This window comes from Mauremys mutica, chromosome 1 (assembly GCF_020497125.1).
Source record: "Mauremys mutica isolate MM-2020 ecotype Southern chromosome 1, ASM2049712v1, whole genome shotgun sequence".
Taxonomy (NCBI): domain Eukaryota; kingdom Metazoa; phylum Chordata; order Testudines; family Geoemydidae; genus Mauremys; species Mauremys mutica.
The window spans coordinates 139,720,726-139,742,172 of NC_059072.1; the positions used below are offsets into that span (position 1 = coordinate 139,720,726).

Consider the following 21,447-nt stretch of genomic DNA (forward strand, 5'->3'; position numbering starts at 1 on the left):
CTGTGTGAGTGAGACTTGAGAGATCAAGATTCTGATCCCAATAACAAGGATTGCAAAGGGCTTAGAATTTGTTCATGCTAATTAACCACTGAAACAATTTACCAAGGGATATGGGGAGTCTTCTTGATATGAAGTCATTAAATCAAGAATGGACGTGTTTCTAAAAGATCTGCTCTAGCTCCACTAAAATTTACTGGCTTGGTGCAGGAATTCCTGGCTGATATTTTAGCCTGTGATATTCAGGTCAGATTAGAAGATCCTAACAGTCTCTTCAGCCCTTTAAATCTGTGATTCCGTGACTTCACTGGGTGTTGGATTAGGCCCTAATAGTGGTTGCGGTGAATTGTATGTCTTTGTAATAGCAATGTCCATGTTTGTTATTAACATGCCACATTACTATTTCTAAGAGCCTCAGATACTGAAAATAAGTTTGTACCATTGCTGAGAATGTTATATAGCTATAGATATAGATTGATATAATTGCTGTATTCTCAAAAAAAACAGGAGTACTTGTGGCACCTTAAAGACTAACAAATTTATTGTAGCATGAGCTTTCGTGAGCTAAAGCTCACTTCTTCGGATGCATAGAATGGAACACACAGACAGGAGATATTTATACATACAGAGAACATGAAAAGGTGGAAGTATGCATACCAACAGGCAGAGTCTAATCAATTTACTTTACACACACACACACACACACACACACACACACACACACATTCAACAGTCAGGTCTCGCTCACTGAAAGATTTTGATATAATTTATTATATTTTGTTACTTGTCACTAGATCTTTTTATCAAATACATACAAATATATATATACACATTATAAATAAATGTGTATTTGATAAAAAGATCTAGTGACAAGTAACAAAATATAATAAATTATATCAAAATCTTTCAGTGAGCGAGACCTGACTGTTGTGTGTGTGTGTGTGTGTGTGTGTGTGTGTGTGTGTGTGTGTGTGTGTGTGTGTGTGTGTGTATATATATATATATATATATATATATATATATGTTAGCAATTTACCTTCACAAGCAATATGGGTTTCTTCTCCTCTGCTACACGATTGTTGTTTCCAAGGGTCTGATGGGCATTGCCAAAGGGAGATGTGCTGCTTATCACACCGAACACCATCCACCCAGGTAGGGCCAGAGCCGCTTCCATGTTTTAACTCTGTCAAAAGTGTCCCTCTGTCTCCACAGTCCAAGTGTTTGCATATAAGTGCCATGGTGACGGCATCCATAGGACTGTTGCAAACACTGCCCCAAATCCCATTGTAGAAAACCTCCAGTCGCCCAGCACAGTCACTGCCACTCACCAGTCTCAGATCCGTGAATTCTAGGAGGAAATGCACAACTTGAGTGTGAAGTTTTCTGATTCTGAAACTCACTGGGATTTAAAGGCTGAAATCCCAGAGATCACTAACAACCCTGCCTATTCTTCTACAGAAGAATCAGAGACATTCTTTTAGAGACCAGTGACAGGCCCATGAGCAATGAAATTATTATTAAAAAGACACCATTTACCAACAGTTGCTGACTTTTTAATGGTGACCACTGCAAGTGGGTAGGTAGCGGAGAGAGAGAAAAAGGAAAAAGGAGATAAACTTTCTGACATCCTCAGCTCACTCCTCAGACACCCATATAGTTCATGAAGTCCCCTGATTATCAGACCCATGGTACAATTCAGAGAACAGACCTGAGCAGAGAACTCCTGCATCCTCTTTGTGTCTGCAGTTGTGCTGGCCCCAGCCTCTGGAAGGACAGTCCCAGAGATTGGATTCGTTCCCAGAGCAGTTCACATCATCCAGCCAGATCTGCCCAGATCCTTGCCCATAATGAGCAGAGACAGTTGCATTGATGGCGTGTCCACATCCCAGTTGCTTGCAAATGACATTGGAGTCTGACAGATCCCAGGAATCATCACAGACTGTCCCCCAGCTGCCATTGTAATAAATCTCCACTCTCCCGGCACAGCGACCTGCCCCATTCACCAGTCTGATCCGCCTGCTCCCTGCAGGGATAGATCCCAGCTGTCAATGTGCAATATAATGATAACTAAACAGCTTCCATGCAAATCAAAGATGATGCTACAGTGGCTGAGATACTGAAAAATGTGTGTCTTTAGCAAGAAACATAAAGAGAATAAGTCAGTAAAATTAGGAACTGCTGAAGACTTTGTGAAGAAACTTCTGATAAAAGCATTTAAGGGGACAGGACCTAACCCTGAACCCTTAGTCATCTGAGTCATCCTTATGGAACAGCTCATGAAAGTAAGAACTACTACTGAAGCTAAAGCTTTTCAGAATCAGCTCCTACTTGGAAAACATGAACATTTTCAAAAAGTTCTTCAATAAGCATTTTAAGGATGTTCAGGAAATTTCAGATTAACAAATTTACCCAAAATTCCAATTTTCCTTTACATTGTTACAGAGTTGGGAGGTTCCAGAAGCTTGGAGGAAATCAGACTTGTTAGGACCCATTTATTTTCCAAATAAAAGAAGAAAAGCAGGGATACTTGTACTTATGGTAAAGTCTCAGATACTTAGGGCTCTATTCTAATGCTGCTGAAGTCAACAGCAAAGCTCTCTGTATCTATTGGGTTTCCGGGAAACGGGGCGGGCAAAGCCCGCCCCATGCTAACGGAACCCCCCCCCAGCCTAAGGGGAGGTACCACAGGGCCTCAGAAACCCACTAATTGTGGGGGACAACTAATAAAAGAACAGGGACAGGAGTGTGGTCAAAGGGTCATGAGAAGGGAGCCTGACGGGGACACTGAGCAGAGAACCCCGGACAGCGCCCACTGCTCCTCGAAGGCGTCAAGGGAGCCAGCGGATGCCGCCCAGAGGAACTCCACCCGGAGACGTGAACGGACTAAGGATCGGAAACAAGCCCCACAGTTGCAGGAGTCCCCATTGGCCAACCGCCTCTCCCTGGTCACGTAGATGGCCATTTTTGCCAGGGCGAGGAGGAGGTTGACCAGGAGGTCCCGCGACTTCGTGGGGCCACGGATAGGGAGTGCATTGAGAAGGAGGTGGGGGAAAAGTGCAGCCAGAAACGCAAGAGGAGATTGGTGAGGAGCCGGTATAGGGGCTGCAGCCTGGCGCACTCTATGTAAATGTGCGTCAGGGTCTCCCTCACGCCGCAGAAGGGGCAGGTGTCTGGGACAGGGGTAAACCTCGCCAAGTACACGCCCATGCTCACGGCTCCGTGGAGGAGCCGCCAACTGATGTCCCCGACGGGCTTCGGGATCAGGGTGGAGTACAGGTTGGCCCACCGGGGCTCCTCACCCTCCAGAGGTGGCAAGAGGTCCCGCCACTTGGTGTCGGGGCGGGACACGAGGGTGAGGAAGTGAATGGTGTGGAGCGTGAGCGCGTAGAGCTGCTTCCTTGGCGCGGTTTGGAAACGGACCGGCTGCAGATCGTGCAGCCGGCTGGCGGTGAAGGGGCGGGGGGGCCGGTTGGGTCTACGGGGTAGTGGCCCGATGAAAAGGTCCGGAGGGCTCGGGGTAGGGGGTGGGCGGGGCGTGCCCTCACGCAGGACCCGGTCGAGGTAAGCCCGAGCAGCGGGCGGCAAAGCGGCCTTCACCTCCTGTAGTACGAGCCAGGGAGTACAAGGTCTGGAGAGCCCCATCCGCCGAGCGAGCGTCAGGGGATCCAGCCAGTCTCCCCGGTCGTAGTCCAGGAGGTCTCCGACCCTGGTGGCTTCTGCCAGGACCAACCTCTGGCGCACCGCGGGGGACTCCGCCACCTGCACACGGAGCTGGGGGTTGTGTAGCAGGGGCTCCGCGAGGAGGTCTGCCCCCTCGGTGGCTGCCACGGACCTGGTCGCAGAGAACAGCTTCCAGGTCCGGAGGAGGTCCTGGTAGAAGACCGGCAGCCCGGAGAGGTCTCGCGGAAGGCCCCTCGGGTCGAGATAAAGGAGCTGCCGGTCGTATCGGAGCCCTCGGAAGCGGCGCAGGAAGGCGTGCGCCAGGGCTCTCCATGCCGGACTACCCGCACCATAAAGGAGCCTCTGCAGCGCCTGGAGGCGGAAGACGTGGACCTGAGTGTGCAGGCACTTCAGGCCCTGCCCTCCCTCCTCCAGGGGCAGGTGGAGCACCCCTGCAGGGACCCAGTGCAGTCCTGGCCAAAAGAACTCCAGAACCACCTTCCGGAGGTCGGTCAGGAACCCCGGGGCCGTGACCAGGGTGTTGAGCCGGTACCAGAGCATGGACAGGACCAGTTGATTGAGCACCAGTGCCCTCCCTCGGAGGGAAAGGCACTGGAGGAGTCCTGTCCATTTCCGGAGCTGCTCCGCCACCCTGCCCTGCAAACCTTGCCAGTTCTCTGGCGGAGAGGGATGCGTGGCAGAAAGGTAAACGCCGAGATAGAGCAGCGGACCCGCGCTCCACCGGATGGCCTGAAGTGCGGGTGGGAGGGAGCTCGCCTGCCACCCGTCCCCGACCACCAGGCCAGAGCTCTTGACCCAGTTGACCCGGGCGGAGGAGGCCGCTGAGTACACGGCCTGCCAGGCCTCCACCCGCGCCAAGTCGCCCGGGTCCTGGACCACGAGGAGCACATCGTCGGCGTACGCCAACAGGACCAGCCGCAGCTCCGGCTCCCGAAGCACCAACCCCGTCAACCTCCTGCGGAGGAGACAGAGGAAGGGCTCGATCGCCAGGGCGTACAGCTGGCCCGAGAGGGGGCACCCCTGCCGCACTCCCCGCCCGAAGCTGACCGGCTCGGTCAGGGTCCAGTTGAGCCTGACCAGACACTCCGCGGAAGCGTACAGCACCTGGGGAAAACCCACAAACTGGGACCCGAAGCCTAACGCCTGCAGAGTGCCCAGGAGATACCCGTGGTCCACCCTGTCGAACGCCTTCTCCTGATCCAGGGACAGGAGGGCGAACGACAGACCATCCCTGCACCCAAGCTCCAAGAGATCCCGGGCCAGATACAGGTTGTCGAAGATGCTACGGCCCGGGATGGTGTAGGTCTGGTCTGGGTGGATCACGTCCTCCAGCACGGCCCCCAGCCGCAGCGAGATGGCCTTGGCTACGACCTTGTAGTCCGTCCTGAGGAGCGAGACGGGACGCCAATTCCGTAAGTCGCGGAGGTCCCCCTTCTTCGGCAGTAAGGCGAGCACGGCTCGCCTGCACGAGAGAGGGAGGACCCCGCTCCGCAAGGACTCGGCCCAGACGCTGACCAGGTCCGGGCCGAGGACGTCCCAGAACACGCGGTAGAACTCCACGGTCAGCCCGTCCATGCCCGGAGACTTATTGGTGGGCATGCGGCGGAGGGCTTCCGAGAACTCGGCCAGAGAGAGAGGCAGCTCTAGCCGGTCCCGGTCGCCCGCACTGACCGTCGGGAGCCCGTCCCAGAGCACTCTGCAAGCGGCAGGATCGGTCGGATCCGGGGAGAAAAGGCGCGCGTAGAAGGTCCGGGCCCTCTCGCACATCTCCGCCGGATCCGTGAGGGGGGAGCCGTCCTCCGCCAGAAGGCAGGTGACGTGCTTCTTGGCCCCCCTCCTTTTCTCCAGGGCATAGAAGAAGCGGGAGCCGTGATCCATCTCCCGAAGGAGGCGGATGCGGGATCGAACAAAGGCGCCCCGGGCCCGATAGTCTTCGAGGACCCGGAGCTCCTCCCGCTTCTCCCGGCACGCCCCGCAAAGGGATGGATCCTCGGGGTTGGCGGCCAGACGCCTCTCCAGCTCTAAGACCTCCCGCTCCAACTGCCCTATCGCCGCATCCCTCCGTCGGCTGGCGCCCCGGGTGTAGTCACGGCAGAAGAGCCGGGCGCGCACCTTGCCCACATCCCACCACCGCCGCGCCGAGGGAAAGGCACGCCGCTGCCCTCACCAGGCCAGCCAGAACTCCCGGAAGGACGCCACGAAGCCCCCATCCTCCAGCAAGCTGTTGTTAAAGTGCCAATAGGCCGGCTCCGGCCTCTCCGCACAGAGAGAGGCCGTCACGGTGACGAGGTGGTGGTCCGAAAATGGGGCCGGCCGGACGCTGGAGGACTGGGCCCGTGAGAGATGGAACCGTGATAAATAGATGCGGTCCAACCGGGAGCGGCACGACCGATGGGCTTCCACCCGGACATAGGTGAACGTGGAGGCATCGTCCGGGTGGTGGTCACACCAGACGTCCACCAGGGAGTGATGGGTGACAATCTCCCGGAGGACGTCCGCGGCGGCCGGGCTCTGCTCGGTCCCCGAGCGATCCCGCTCCTCTAGGACGGTGTTGAAGTCCCCGCCCAGGACCAGGCACTCGCGAGGATCCAAGGAGCCGAGGAAGGCGGACGCCTGCTGGTAGAACTGCAGCCGCTCCGGGGCCGATGTCGGGGCATAGACGTTGACGAGGTTGACCACGAGCCCCTCCATGCGGACCCGGAGGTGCAGCAGGCGGCCCGGCACAGCCTCGGCGACCCCCAGCACCTCGGGCCGTAGGTCGGGGGAGAACAGGGTGGCCACTCCAGCCCGGTGGGTTGTGAGATGGCTGAAGTAGACCCCGTCCCCCCATTCCAGCCGCCAGCTAGCTTCGGCGGCCGGATCCGTGTGGGTCTCCTGCAGGAACACCACAGAGTACCCCCCGTCCCGAAGGAAGGAGAGCACCTGGCTCCTGCGGAAGCCCACCCTACAGCCCCGGGCGTTCAGTGTGGCAAAGGTGACGAGTGCCATGAGGAGGGCTGGGGGGGATCCTCGTCGGCAGGGGTGCTCACGGCCCCCGTTGGGCCGCGCAGCAAACCGTGGCCCACCCCGTAGGTGAGCAAGGAGTCACGGAATTTGCGCACCCGATGGTAAGCCGCAGCACCCTGCTTCCCGGTCCTCTTTCCCTCCCCCATGAGGGCCCTCGTGGCAAGGAGGATTTTGTGGAAGTCCCCCCAGCGCTGGAGAGCAAGCGGGATCTTGTTGCGGGAGCCCCGGACGTCCTCCAGGAACTCCTGCAACTCCTCCCTCAGCGTATGGGGGGATGGGACCTCTGGTGCAGCCCCGTGGCCTATTGGGACGGGCAAGCAAGGGGCGGACCCCGGCTCAGTGGGGGGCGGCGGAGGGAAGAGTGCAGCCCCTAGTGGGTCGGGACTGTGAAACTCAAAGGCCGCTCCCTGGGAGTCATCCTCCGGGAAAGGGAAGGAGACAGCTCCAGGGGCGGCAATAACATCGTGGGAGGTGGAGGGGGCAGGGCTGGGGTCAGGAGCAGGGGTGGGGGGAGGGACAGAGACGGGACCCTGGGCCGCAGGAGCTGAATCATCAGTAAGCGGCTCCTCGCGGCCAGGTACGGGGGTTTGAGGGGCAGGGAGGGGGTCCCCAGCGACACCGGGCTCGGGCTCAATGGCAGGTAGAGTAGCCTCGGCGAGGGGAGATGCAGAACCCTCAGGGGGGCCCCTGCCCGGGAAGGAACTCGATTGCCCCGCGCCACCGAGCGACACCCCTGGTAGCCCCTCTCCCGGCCACGAGGCACTGGCCATCGCCACAGCAGGCTCGGCGGCCAGCAGCAGGGTGCCGTCTGCAGCCGGGCAGGTTGAGGGGTCCAGGGGCCCCTCATAGGCGGGAGCGGACGCAGCAGGAGGGTCGGTGGAGCATGGGGAAGGGGAAGCCGGGGTGAGGTCGGCTAGATCGAGGCCCGTGGGCAGAGGGTCGTCCTCCCCCAGGGTGACCGGGGTCAGACCCAGGGCCTCGATCTCCGCGAAGATGGAGGGGAGCTCACCTCCCACCACCCCGGGGTCCTCCCCACTCGCGCCCGAGGCGACGCTCACCTCGGGTATCGCGGGGGGTAAGGGAACAGGAGGGGCTTCATCGGAGGCCTCCGCAAGAAGGGACTGCGGAGGAGGGATGGTGGTACCTTCCGGTGCTGCCGCGTCTGCCCTAGCCGTCATCGGCAGATGGGTCAACCCCTGGGGCACGGCGGAAGGCTCCGTGTCTGCGGCCCCCTTTCTGGTCTTACGGGGGGCTTCCGCCTCAGGTGGCACGGGCGGAGCTCGAGCCTTCCGCTTGCCCCGCTTACCCTCTACCCGGGTCCAGCCCTCCATGGCATCATCGTTGGGCCGGTCGACAGGGGTTGGGTCGGGGGGCGAGGATGCCAGTTCGGGGGCTCGGAGAGGCACTGGGGGGACAGCAGGAGAGAGGGAAGAGTCCCCCTGGGGAGAGCCCTCTCCCACGCCTGGCAGTACCCCTGCCGCACCCTCCTCCACAGGCCCCGCCAGAGTGCAGGCAGCAGAGGCAGGGCACTCCCGCTCGTCTGGGCGCACGGGAGGACGGCCCCCTGAGGCCCGAGCGGGAGCAGTGATGGGCTGAGGAGGAGGAGGGGCGACTCTGGGCACCGGGTGGCCAGGGGCGCTGGCGATGACGGGGCCGGCGCCCCGCCGGGGCTCGGGGGTCCCGGGCGCTCCCCCGTGCCGGGCCAAGGGGCAGTCCCTCCGGACGTGCCCCGTCGCCTGGCAGAGGTAACACCGGGCCTCCCCCGTGGAGTAATGCACCCGGTACTGGGCCCCCTGATAGGGGACCAGGAAAGACCCCTCGAGCGCCTCTCCGCCACGTGCCGCTGGCGGCAGTTGAAGCTGCACCTGCCGGCGGAACGAGAGGATGTGACAGAGGGCGGGGTCCTTGCAGCCCAAGGGAAGAGGGCTTACCACGGAGATGGGCTTCCCCAGAGTAGAGAGGGCGGGTAACAGGGCGACATTGGGCAGGAAGGGAGGGACGGAGGTCAGGACCACTCGGACACCCAGGTCCTCCAGCGGCTCGAGGGGGACAAACACGCCCCCCACCGCCAGGCCCTTCTCCACCGCCTCCTGGGCAGCGGCCTCCGAGGCAAGGAAGAAAACCACCTTGCGGTACATTTTGGAGGCCACCACGATGGCCGTGGGCCCCACCAACCTCGCCAGCGCCCGCACGTAGGTCTCCACGTGGGGCGAGGCGGGCACCAGGAGGCAACGGACGCCGTGCTTCCGGGTCAAGGTGGGGAAGGGGCCCCGGCCACTGTAGATGGTAGCGGAGGCGGCGGTCGGGGGAGATGACGTAGCGGCAGGTGGGGGGACCGCCGCCACCTGGGCGTACGCTCTGGGGGCTGAGGGAGGGGCACCCGCAGAGCTGATGGAGGGGACAGCGGGGAGGGACGCCGCGGCCGGTGGCGGGGCCGCGGCAGCGGTGGCAGGCTCCGCCATGGAGGGCTTTGTCTTCCTAGCGGGGCCTTTTCCCTTCTTTTTGCCCTGGCCCTTTCCGCCGGCTGGGGGGGCTCCCCCAGAGGCGGAAGGGGCGAGGGACGTGGCAGCAGCAGAGGGCACCCCGTCGGTCGCCGCTGCCGGCGCCTCAGCGGGAGCGGTGGCAGGTGGTCCGGCAGCGGCGGGTGAGGTCGAGACTGGGGGGGTTTTGGAGGGAGCAGGCGGGGGACGGGGGACAGGCGTTGTCCCAGGGGTCCCACCCGCCGCGTCTCCCGCCATGCTGAGTCGGGAGGGAGGGCAAACACCGGAGAAAGGGGGCGGGGGGGAAAGAACAGGTCACCCACTCCTCCCTGCTAGGCTGTGGGCAGGGGAGGAGGGTGCCAAAATGCGGGGGGGGGGCAGATACGGGGACTACCAAGGACTTTTGGGGGGTATCAGGTACCGACAGAGGATTGAAATCCGGCTCCTCTAGCTGCACTAGGGGAGGGGAGGGGAGGGGAAACAAGAGCAATGGGGGGTGCAGTGCAAGAGGGGCAACTTAAACAGGGGAGAGGCACAAGCGCACTGATGGGGCTATGGGCGCACGAGGGGAGGGGCTAATCAGGGCAAGGGGCCGCGGAGGGAGGGGAGCAACCAGGCTGGGAGTGGGGCAGAGGGACCAAGGGGCTGGCTTCAGGGCTGGGGCAGGACAAACAAAGCTGCAAAGGGAGATGGGCGGGACAGGCAAACAAACTGAAGCTGGGTGGGGCGGGGAAGGGGGGCTACAAGGGGCGAACGGGGCAGGCAACAAGGGGCAAAGCCAGGGGGCCTGGTGCGGAGGGGAAGGGGTCAGTCCAGGGGAAGGGGGGGGGTGCGTGCACCCACAAGCACTTGTGCACAGTCAACAGCTGGCAGGCTGCTGCTGGAGGCCCAAACGGTGGCAATAGGGCGTGGCAGGCCAGGCGAGCAGCTGAGTCCCAGAGGCAGGAACTGAGGCAGATGGTAAGGGACTGCAGGGGTGGTGGAGGGGGCAGCGGTGGTGGTGGGGGTTGGGGGGGGCACAGATGGACCAGGGGGCAGGCTCCACACCACACCCCCTGTGTCCCCACAAACACAGTCTAAACCCCCACCACTAGAGCACAGTTAGAGAGTTACTCAGTCTTTAAGGCCCCCTCCACAGTGGTCTTCAGAGTTCTGTGTGCTCCCCAGCTGCCGGTGGTCTTCTCAGTCCTTTCCTCCTCCAGGCTCCAGCAGCTCCCCAGGACAAACACAGCTCCAGCAGCAGCTCCTCCTTCTCCAGTAGCCCTGGTGGCTAGGCAGGAAGGACCCCCCACAGGTGGTAGCTGTAGTGGTGGTGGTGGTGGTGGGGTCCTGGCTTCTCCCTCCAGAGAGGGGGAGTGGGGGCTGGCCAGCAAGGCCCCCCCCCCACCCCACACTCACTTGCTCAGCAGCAGCAGCAGTAGCAGTCCAGGGAAGGAGTCCTCCAGCCAGCAGCAGCAGCCCAGGAAGGGAGAAGGCGCTCCAGCCAGCAAGGCAGCCAGAGAAGGGGGAACACTCCAGCCAGCAGGGCAGCCCAAGCAGACAGAGCGGGTCCTGTAGTGGGGTGGCTACCCGCTCCTGCCCTGAAGGGGGGGGGGGGAAGGCTACTAGGGGCAAAGCTAGGGGGCCTGTTGCAGAGGGGAAGGGATTAGTCCAGGGGAAGGGGGGGGGTGCGTGCACCCACAAGCACTTGTGCACAGTCAATGGCTGGCAGGCTGCTGCTGGAGGCCCAAACGGTGGCAATAGGGCGTGGCAGGCCAGGCAAGCAGCTGAGTCCCAGAGGCAGGAACTGAGGCAGATGGTAAGGGACTGCAGGGGTGGTGGAGGGGGCAGCGGTGGTGGTGGGGGTTGGGGGGGGGGACACAGATGGACCAGGGGGCAGGCTCCACGCCACACCCCGTGTCCCCACAAACACAGTCTAAACCCCCACCACTAGAGCACAGTTAAAGAGTTACTCAGTCTTTGATGGCCCCCTCCACAGTGGTCTTCAGAGTCCTGTGCGCTCCCCAGCAGCCTGTGGTCTTCTCAGTCCTTTTCCTCCTCCTACTCCAGGCTCCAGCAGCTCCCCAGGACAAACACAGTTCCAGTAGCAGCAGCAGCTCCTCCTCCTCCAGCAGCCCTGGTGGCCAGGCAGGAAGGATCCCCCACAGGTGGTAGCTGTAGTAGTGGTGGGGTCCTGGCTTCTCCCTCCAGAGATGGGGGAGTGGGGGCTGGCCAGCAAGGCCCCCCCCACCCCTCACTCACTTGCTCAGCAGTAGTGGCAGCAGCAGCAGTCCAGGGAAGGAGCCCTCCAGCCAGCAGCAGCAGCCCAGGAAGGGAGAAGGCGCTCCAGCCAGCAAGGCAGCCAGAGAAGGGGGAATGCTCCAGCCAGCAGGGCAGCCCAAGCAGACAGAGCAGGTCCTGTAGTGGGGTGGCTACCCGCTCCTGCCCTGAAGGGCTTGAAATCAGCCCTGAAAGAGGGCTGCAGTGATAAAAGCAGCCCTGGAGAGGGCTGCAGGTCTAAAAACTGGGCTGAGTGGGGAAGCGGCTGCAGCTGGGCCCATGCCCCAATCAGGCCACAGCTGGCCTGTATAAAAAGGCTGTGAGCCAGAGGCCTCTCTGCATTCAGAGGGAGAAGGGCCTGGCTGCAGGGAGCTTAACCTAGTGCCTAGAGTGGAGTATGTCTGGGAAAGGCCAAGGGAGCTGGGGAGCTCTGGCCTAGGAAAGCCCCAGGCTGCAGGCCTAGGGTAAGTCAATGGGGCACTTGAGTTGCAGGAGGCAGCCCACGTAGTAGGCAAGGCAGAGGCAGCAGGTCCAGACCCCCCTTGCCTTTGATGAGTGGCTGATACATTACAGTCTGCCCCAGTGAACAGAGGCTAAGTGGTGACTGGTAGTAGCCAAGACTGAGGTGAGGTGGGGATTAGAGGGTTGGGGGTTCCCCACAGAGAGGAGACCTAGAGCCAGAGTGTGGGGGTATTACCAGGGGGCAGCACCCCAGATAAAAGGGAGGGACATGGGGCCAGCAGCAGTGGGACACTGGCCTGCAGAGGATGCTCCAATAGCTCGATGAGCTAATTCCTGAAAAGACCAGCAGGAGGTGCTGCTGGGGTGAGTCCTGCTCACTTACACTTTCCATGCCATAATGGGCCCTTACTGTGCTGTAGTTACCCTGCAACTGGAATGGGCATGAACAATGATTTCAGTGCAGTAACAGTACAGTGCATGATATAGATATTTATTTTTAAAACCTGTTATTTGAAGAAGGCCATTGTTTATTTAAACCCTCCCCAGAAAAGAATCATAAGAACACAAGAGCTGCCAGCCTGGGTCAGACCAGAATCCTGTCTCCAAAAGTGGCCTTTTCCAGAGCTTCAGGGGGAGTGTACAGAAGAGGGCAATTATGGAGTGACTAGTCCTGTCCTCTGCTCTTGGCTTCTGGCAGTCAGAGGCTTAGAGTTGCTCTGAGCATGGGGTTGTGTCCCTGACCACCTTAGCTAATAACCATTGATGGACCAATCCTCCAGGAATTTATCCAGGTCTGTGTGAACCTATTTATACTTTTGTCCATCACAACATCCCTTGGCAATGAGTTCCATGGGTAGGCTGTGCATTGTGTGAAAAAGTTCTGCCTCTTGTTTGTATTAAACCTGCTGCCTATTAATTTCATCAGGTGACACTTGGGTTTTGTATTGTGCGAATGGGTAAATAACACTTCTCAGCCGACAGGTGTGGAGGAGCACGTGGTTCGGACATTCCTTAGAGGAGGAACTATTAGGGGACAATCTCTATGTCCTAGTGAGGACGAGATGATGGAAAATGAAAATATACAGGCAGGGTCTGATCAGAAACAGTCAAATAAAAAAGAGCCCCATTCAATTACGTTGTGTAATGGCAGACAGCTAAAAGGAGACAAGTTTTTTAAAATGCTTATATACCAGTGCTAGAAGCCTAAATAATAAAATAGGTGAACTAGAGTGCCTCATTAAATTAGGATATTGCTATAATAAGCATCACAGAAACTTGGTGGAATGAGGATAATCAATGGGATACAGGAATACCAGGGTACAAAATATATCGAAGGACAGAACAGGTCATGCTGGTGGGGGAGTGGCATTATATGTGGAAAAAGTGTAAGTAAAAATAGTAAATGAATCAAGTTGTACCATAGAATCTCTATGGATAGAAATTCCTTGCTCTAATAATAAGAATATAGAAGTAGAGATATATTACTGACCACCTGACCAAGATGGTGATAGTGACTGTGAAATGCTCAGGGAGATTAGAGAGGCTATTAAAATAAAAAAAACTCAATAAAAAATGGGGGATTTCAATTATCCCCATATTTACTGGGTACATATCACCTCTGGATGGGATAGAGAGATCAAGTTTCTTGACATCTTAAATGACTGCTTCTTGAAGCAGCTGATCCTGGAACCCACCAGAGGAGAGGCAATTCTTGATTTAGTCCTAAGTGAAGGACAGGATCTAGTCCAAGAGGTGAATATATCTGGACCACTTGGTAATAGTGACTATAATATAATTAAATTTAATATCCCTGTGGCAGGAAAAATACCACAGCAGCCCAACACTGTAGCATTTAATTTCAGAAAGGGGAACTACACAAAAATGAGGGGGTTAGTTAAACAGAAATTGAAAAGTACAGTGCCAAAAGTGAAATCTCTGCAAGCTGCATGGATGCTTTTTAAAGACACCATAATAGAGGTTCAACTTAAATATATACCTCAAATTAAAAAACATAGTAAGAGAACCAAAAAAGAGCCACCGTGGCTAAACAACAAAGTAAAAGAAGCAGTGAGCGGCAAAAAGGCATCCTTTAAAAAGTGGAAGTTAAATCCTAGTGAGGAAAATAGAAAGGAGCATGAACACTGGCAAATGAAGTGTAAAAATACAGCTATGAAGGCCAAAAAATAATTTGAGAAGCAGTTAGCTAAAGACTCAAAAAGTAATAGCAAATTTTTTTAAGTACATCAGAAGCAGGAAGCCTGCTAAACAACCGGTGGGGCCACTGGACGATCGAGATGCTAAAGGAGCACTCAAGGACTATAAGGCCATTACGGAGAAACTAAATGAATTCTTTGCATCGGTCTTCATGCTGAGGATGTGAGGGAGATTCCCAAACCTGAGCCATTCTTTTTAGGTGACAGATCTAAGGAATTGTCCCAGATTGAGGTATCATAAGAGGAGGTTTTGGACCAAATTGATAAATTAAAAAGCAATAAGTCACCAGGACCAGATGGTATTCACCCAAGAGTTCTGAAGGAACTCAAATGTGAAATTGCAGAACTTCTAACTGTAGTCTGTAACCTATCATTTAAATCAGCTTCTGTACCAGATGACTGGATGGTAGCTAATGTGACATCATTTTTTAAAAGGGCTCCAGCGGTGATCCCAGCAATTACAGGCCTGTAAGCCTGACTTCAGTACTGGGCAAACTGGATAAAACTCTAATAAAGAACAATATTGTCACATATAGATGAACATAATTTGTTGAGGGAGAGTCAACATTGTTTTAGTAAAGGAAAATCATGCCTCACCAATCTACTAGAATTAGAATCATAGACTTTAAGGTCAGAAGGGACCATTATGGTCATCTAGTCTGACCTCCTGATAACAGGACAGAAAATATCATGTTCCATCTATATAAATCCATGGTACGCCCACATCTTGAATACTGTGTGCACATGATGTTGCCCCATCGCAAAAAACATATATTGGAATTGGAAAAGGCTCAGAAAAGGGCAACAAAAATGATTAGGGGTATGGAATGGCTTCTGTATGAGGAGAGATTAATAAGACTGGGACTTTTCAGCTTAGAAAAGAGATGGCTAAGGGGAGATATGATTGAGGTCCATAAAATCATGACTGGTATAGAGAAAGTAGATATGGAAGAGTTGTTTACTACTCATAACACAAGAACTAGGGGTCACTAAATGAAATTAATAGGCAGCAGGTTTTAAACAAAAGGAAGTATTTCTTCACACAACACTGTCAACCTGTGGAACTCCTTGCCAAAGGATGTTGTGAAGGCCAAGACCATAACAGGGTTAAAAAAAGAACTAGATAAATTCATGGAGGATAGGTCCATTGATGGCTATTAGCCAGGATGGGTAGAAATTGTGTCCCTAGCCTCTGTTTGCCAGAAGCTGGAAATGGGCGACAGGGGATGGGTCACTTGATGATTACCTGTTCTGTTCATTCCCTCTGGGGCACTTGGCATTGGCCAATGTCGGAAGACAAGATACTGGGCTAGAGGGATCTTTGGTGTGACCCAGTAGGGCCGTTCTTATGTTCTTATATTACTCACGTTCTCCACACTGTTCATTATTTTATAGACCTCTATAACATCACCCTTTTCTAAGCTAGACAGCCCTAATCTTTTCAGTCTCTCCTTGGACAGAAGCTATTCTGTACCCTTCAACATCCTTGTTGCCCTTCTCAGTACCTTTTCCAGTTCCACTATATCCTTTCTGAGATGGGGTGACAAGAACTTGACACAGTATTCAAGATATGGGGGGGACCACAGATTTACATAGAGGCATTGTGATATTTTCTGTCTAATTTTCTATCCCTTTCCTAATAGTTGCTAATATACTGTTAGCCCTTTTGATCATTACTGAACATTGAGCAGCAGTTTTCAGAGAATTATTCACAGTGACTCCAAGATCTTTCTTTGGTGGTAACAGCTAATTTAGAATCCATCATCATATATGTAGGATTATTTTTTCTAATGTGCTTTGGTTTGCACTTATCAACACTGAACTTCACCTGCCATTTTGTTGGCCAATAACGCAGTATTGTGAGATCCCTCTGTAACCCCTCGTAGCCTGCTTTGCACTTAACTATCTTGAATAATATTATATCATCTACAAACTTTGCCACTTCACTGTTCACACCCTTTTCCAGATCATTTATGAATAAGTTGAACAGCACAGCTACCAGTACAGATCCTTGGGGGATCCGTTGTTTGTGTCTCTCCAATGCAAAAACTGACCATTTATTCCTACCCTTTGTTTCCAATATTTCAACCAGTTACTGATCCATGAGAGGACCTTCCCTCTTACCTACCCCATGGCTGCTTAATTTCCCTAAGAGCCTTGATGAGGGACCCTGTCAAAGGTTTTCTGAAAATCCAAGTACACTGTATCAACTGGATCACCCTTGTCCACGTTCGTTGACTCCCTCAGAGAATTCTAATAGACTGGGGAAGCTTCCCTTTACAAAAGCTGTTTTGATTCTTCCCCATCAAATCACATTTATCTATGGGTCTGAGAAAGGGGAGCAGAGTGGGGCAGACAAACTGAGCCCCAGCTGGGTCTCATGAGCACCTTGGTTCTTACAAGAACACAGGTTCATTCTGTTCTTTTCCTGTTACTCCCCAGGGAAGCCCAGCTCACTTAATGTACAGTGAAGCAGAGGCCTGGTCTACACTAGGCTTTTAAACCGATTTTAGCAGCGTTAAACCGATTTAACGCCGCACCCGTCCACACTACGAGGCCCTTTATATCGATATAAAGGGCTCTTTAAACCGGTTTCTGTACTCCTCCCCGATGAGAGGAGTAGCACTAATATCGGTATTACCATATCAGATTAGGGTTAGTGTAGCAGAGGAAGAATCTCGAGATTCCACCCCACGACAGGCCAGGGCAAGCAGGCCAAGGCCTGATGTGGGTGCACTCAGAGACACCAGAAAGGGGAGGGAGGTGCAGCTAACCCTGTAACCGTGACAATGTTCCGTGAAAATGAAAAAAAGTTTGTGAAAATTTCCATAACAGAGAAACAGTTTTACATCTGAAAAAGTTTTGATTAAAAACTCAAGACAGACAGCGAGGTTGCTGCAGTGCATTAACCTATTCTGTGGTTGTGCTTTTGTCTGTACATAATACTATATTTTTACAATAAATGGGTCACAGTTTGATCCTCAGATCCACATATTTTCAAGATCTGATGAGATCACAGAACAAGGTGAGATATTTACAGGTCATAGGACAGATTGTGTTCCAATTGAACAAGGACAGGATGTTTGCAAGATGTCATGGTAAGTCACCTGAGCAAACGACGCCGACATCCTCAGCAATTCCTGGCTGCTCTGTCTCAGACGTGGAGATGATGCAGAGTGTCAGATTACTCTCGTTTCCTGCACACTGGACCCTTCTCAGCCCCACGGGGCCTGTTCCTTGCTCAGTCTTAGGGAGGTTATAAGCTTTCTCAGCGACTCCGCACTCGAGCTGCCTGCACACCACGGTGGCATCATTCATGTCCCACTGATCATCCAGCACTCTGCTCCACACACCATGGAGGGAAATCTCAACTCTCCCATCGCATCGGCTCTCTCCATTCATCAGTCTGAGCGATTCTGAACGACCTGGGCTCAGGAGAGATGGGAAATACACTGAATAACACTGCCTGTTGTACATTAGAAATAATGCAGAGTATGCAAGAAATTATGGAAAGTTTCTAACTAAGAGGGTATTAAGACAGTGATTAGTGTGCATCACACGGTTAAAAGGAGTAACCTCTGCAGAAGGTAGTCTTCTTTTTTAATCTCTAAGTGTAGGGTGCTCTAAGGATTGTAACACCCAGTTGGACAGAGGGGCTTGTTAGCATATCCTGAGAGATGCTAGGCTCGCAGCTACACTCTATTTTTAGTGTGCCAGTGTCCTTGAGCTGACAATGACATGCCCAGCAAAAAATGTAGACATACCTGTGGCCCAGCGAGTCCCCCAGTGGCAACCCTAACTCCATACCACAACTCTGCTCTGGCCTGACACACTCATTGTCCTAACTCACAGGTGTCAAAATGTGCATCTAAAAGGTGTTGTGTAAGGTGTTATTGTCATAAACAGTTAGTTAAGGGTTAAGGTTTTGTTTTTGACCTGTAAAGGGTTAACAAGCAGTACCTGCGGACACCTGACCAGAGGACCAATCAGGGACAAGATAATTTCAAATCCCTGAGGAGGGAAGTTTTTTTTTTCCTGTTCTTTGTTTTTTTAGAGAGTCTCTCTTGGGAGTTGAGAGAGTCCAGACATCTTAATCAAGTCCTCCCAGGTTTCTGCAATAAATTAGTTCTATTTGCAACCTAGCAAGTTCCAGTTTGTTAACTGTTTTACTGCCACTCATGACTGTGTGTCTTCTGGTGCTGGCCACACCCCTCTGCAGTCAGTAATATTTCTGGGTGGTTTGGTAGTGCTGGCCATACCCCTCTGCAGTCAGTGAACTGTCTGTGTTGCTTGCTTCAGTTCCTAACCCTGTCTATTATCAACTAATCAAAGAAAAATCAAATCTATTGTTTTGCAAATTGTGTTCTGCGGGAATGACTGTGCTTTTGACCAAGAAAGAAAAAAAAAATCCCCCCCTCCTCCCAAGAGCAAGACAAACCGGTTTAACCAGTGTCTCTCACCCTTGCTAAGTAGCTCTCAGTATGGGGTCTCCTGAAACAAAGGCTTGCCTTACCCCTCCTTTCCCTCCAAGGTGCTTTTTGAAGCAACCAGAAAGAAAACGAAAAGAAAAAATCCTTCTCTAACAAAGTATGTCAGAGGACTGTATTTCCTCCAGCTAAAGCTAGCTGAAAACTGCTCCAAAAACACTCTCCCCCTCCTTGCTCCCAAGAAGGTGGAAAACCTGTCTTGCAACTCTCTCTCGCAATTGCTAAGTACCCTCTCAGCAGGGAGTTCCTTGTAACAAAAGCCTGCTTAGAAAAACTGTATTCCCTTCAGCCAACCTAGCTGAAACTCCTTCTAACCCTGAAAACTGCTTTAAAACTGCCTTTTGGTAGAAATGCCTTGCCTCTGTATGGCTCTCAGGTTCGTCACCTCTGCCAACCATGTCATAGGTCTCACCCCCACTTAGAGCTGTTGGGTTCCAATATGGGGACCTGCATGAATTTATCTCTAAACTAAAATCCTAGTTTAGATCTGGTAAAAGCTGCCACCACCCAATAAGGTACGTGTATTGGGACACAGTCCTTCCCCAAAATCCTTGGGGATCCCAAGAGCCCCAAGTCCATGGAGTTCTTACACCTAGGAGAAATAAACCATTTCCCCCTGCTTCCTTCCCCCTCCCTTTTCCTAGGAGAGATACCGGAATCCAACTACAGAGGGATACCTCCCTCCTCCCCTTTCCCTGAGAATCCACCCAAGGAAAGATCAACCAAGTCCTTTACAGAAAAGATTTATTAAAGAATAAAAAGAAAGTAACTGTCTCTGTAACCAAGATGGAACAATACACAGTGTCTAAACTTATCAATCTCTGGAGAGAATTCCCCCTCCCTTCTTTCTCAGTAAAAGCAATAACAGTACAGAATTAAAGAAATTCTATAGCAAAACGCAGAATTGCAAATACAGAAATAAAAGTATAAGAATACTAGTTCCTTGCTAATACTCACTAGCTTGAATAGAAGAATTTATTGCAGAAACCTGGGAGGACTTGATTAAGATGTCTGGACTCTCTCAACTCCCAAGAGAGACTCTCTAAAAAAACAAAGAACAGGAAAAAAAAAACTTCCCTCCACAGGGATTTGAAATTATCTTGTCCCTGATTGGTCCTCTGGTCAGGTGTCCGCAGGTACTGCTTGTTAACCCTTTACAGGTCGAAAACAAAACCTTAACCCTTAACTAACTGTTTATGACAGTTATACAAACTGGTATCTGGCTGGTCATTAATATTGTTGTGTGGTGTATGAACAGGTAGGGTTGCCAACTTTTCAATTGCATAAAACTGAACACCTTTGCCCTGCCCCTCCCCTTCTATGAGGCCCTGCCCCCACTCACTCCAGCCCCCCTCCCCCCATCACTCGCTCTCCTCCATCCTCACTCACTTTCACTGGGTTGGGGTAGGTGGTTGGGGTGTGGGCTCCATCTGGGGGTGCAGGATCTGGCATGCGGTTGGGGATGAGGGGTTTAGGATGCAGGAAGGGACTCCGGGCTGGGGCCAAGGGGGTTGGGGTTTGGGAGGGGGTGCAGGCTCTGGCTGAGGGTGTGGGCTCTAGGGTGGAGCCAGGAATGAGGGATTTGGGATGTAGTAGGGGTTCAGGGCTGGGGCAGGAAGTTGAGGTACAGAAGGTGGTTCGGGGTGCAGGCTCCAGGAGGGAGTTTGGGTGCAGGAAGGCACTGAGGCCTGGGGCAGGGGATAGGGGTGCAAGTGTGGGTGTGGACTCTGGTAGATAGTTTGGGTGCAGGAATGGGGCTCAGGGCTTGGGTAGGAGATTGGGGTGCAGGTTCCAGGAGAGAGTTTGGGTGCAGGAGGGGGCTCAGGGCTGTGATAGGGGGCTGGGGCGTGGGCTCTGGGATGGAGTTAGGGTGAAGGAGGGGGCTCAGGTCAGGGCCAGGGGATTGAGGTGGCGGTAGGGGTGAGGTCTGGGAGGGAATTAGGGTGCAGGATGGGGTTATGACCTGGGGCAGGAGGTTGGGGTGCAGGTGGAGGTTTGGGGTGCGGGCTCCGGCTGAACGGTGCTTACCTCAGGCCGCTCCCAATCATTGAGGCAGTGGGGCTAAGACAGGCTCCCTTCTTGCCCTGACTCTGTGCTGCTCTCCGAAGCGGCCGGCATGTCCGGTCACTAGGCAAAGGCAAGGCCAGGTGGCTCTGTGCGGTGTGCACCGCCCGCCCCCACAACTCCCATTGGCTGCAGTTCCTGGCCAATGGCAGCTGCGGAGCCAGCGCTCGGGGCTTCCCTGGCCACCCCTGCACCTAGGGGCTGCAGGGACATGGAGCTGCACAGAGCCAGGGCAGGCAGGGAGCCTGCCTTAGCCTGGTTGCGCCACCAACTGGACTTTTAATGGCTTGGTCAGCAATGCTGGAGCTGCAGGGCTCCTTTTCAACTGGGAGTTCTGGTTGAAAACTGGACGCCTGGCAGGGTTTAAAGAACGATAGCTGTGTGCTGGAAATATGTTCCTAAAATGTGTGCCTAAGCCCAGCTGTTCTAAACAAAGGGCTGTTGTTTCATGGGCTTGACCATGTCTCCATTGTAAATTAACCAAGGTGAGAGCAAAGACAAAGAAAAGCCCATTTAAATGTAAGGTAAACAAAGCCAGCAGGCAAGTAAGTGGGGGACGATGACCACTTAACAATCTTGATGGAGACCAGATTGATCCATGTCCTTCTTGCCCCTTCAAACAGGGTGAATGAACTTTGGGAAGATATGAGCAGAGGCAAAAAGCCATTTTGTTATCCATCACCTAGGAGACAAAGGGAGAGCAGCACCCTTTGAGCTCATGAAAAGTGGATCCTCTTGACTTGGAACCCAAGAGTAGCTGGAACTGACTCTAGGTGAGAAATCTGCTTAGACAGAGAC

General features: G+C 53.9%; 1 protein-coding gene across 1 annotated transcript in view; it reads right to left on the reverse strand.

The window, feature by feature from the left end:
- LOC123347264 (antigen WC1.1-like) overlaps positions 1-21,447 on the reverse strand; it is a 225,258-nt gene that overhangs the window by 178,063 nt on the left and 25,748 nt on the right. Inside the window, exons 4-6 of the mRNA XM_044984705.1 lie at positions 17,206-17,523; positions 1,706-2,020; positions 1,034-1,345 (exon numbers count right to left, since the gene is read on the reverse strand). Of these exons, the coding sequence (XP_044840640.1) occupies positions 1,034-1,345; positions 1,706-2,020; positions 17,206-17,523 (945 nt within the window). The remainder of the gene's footprint in view (positions 1-1,033; positions 1,346-1,705; positions 2,021-17,205; positions 17,524-21,447) is intronic.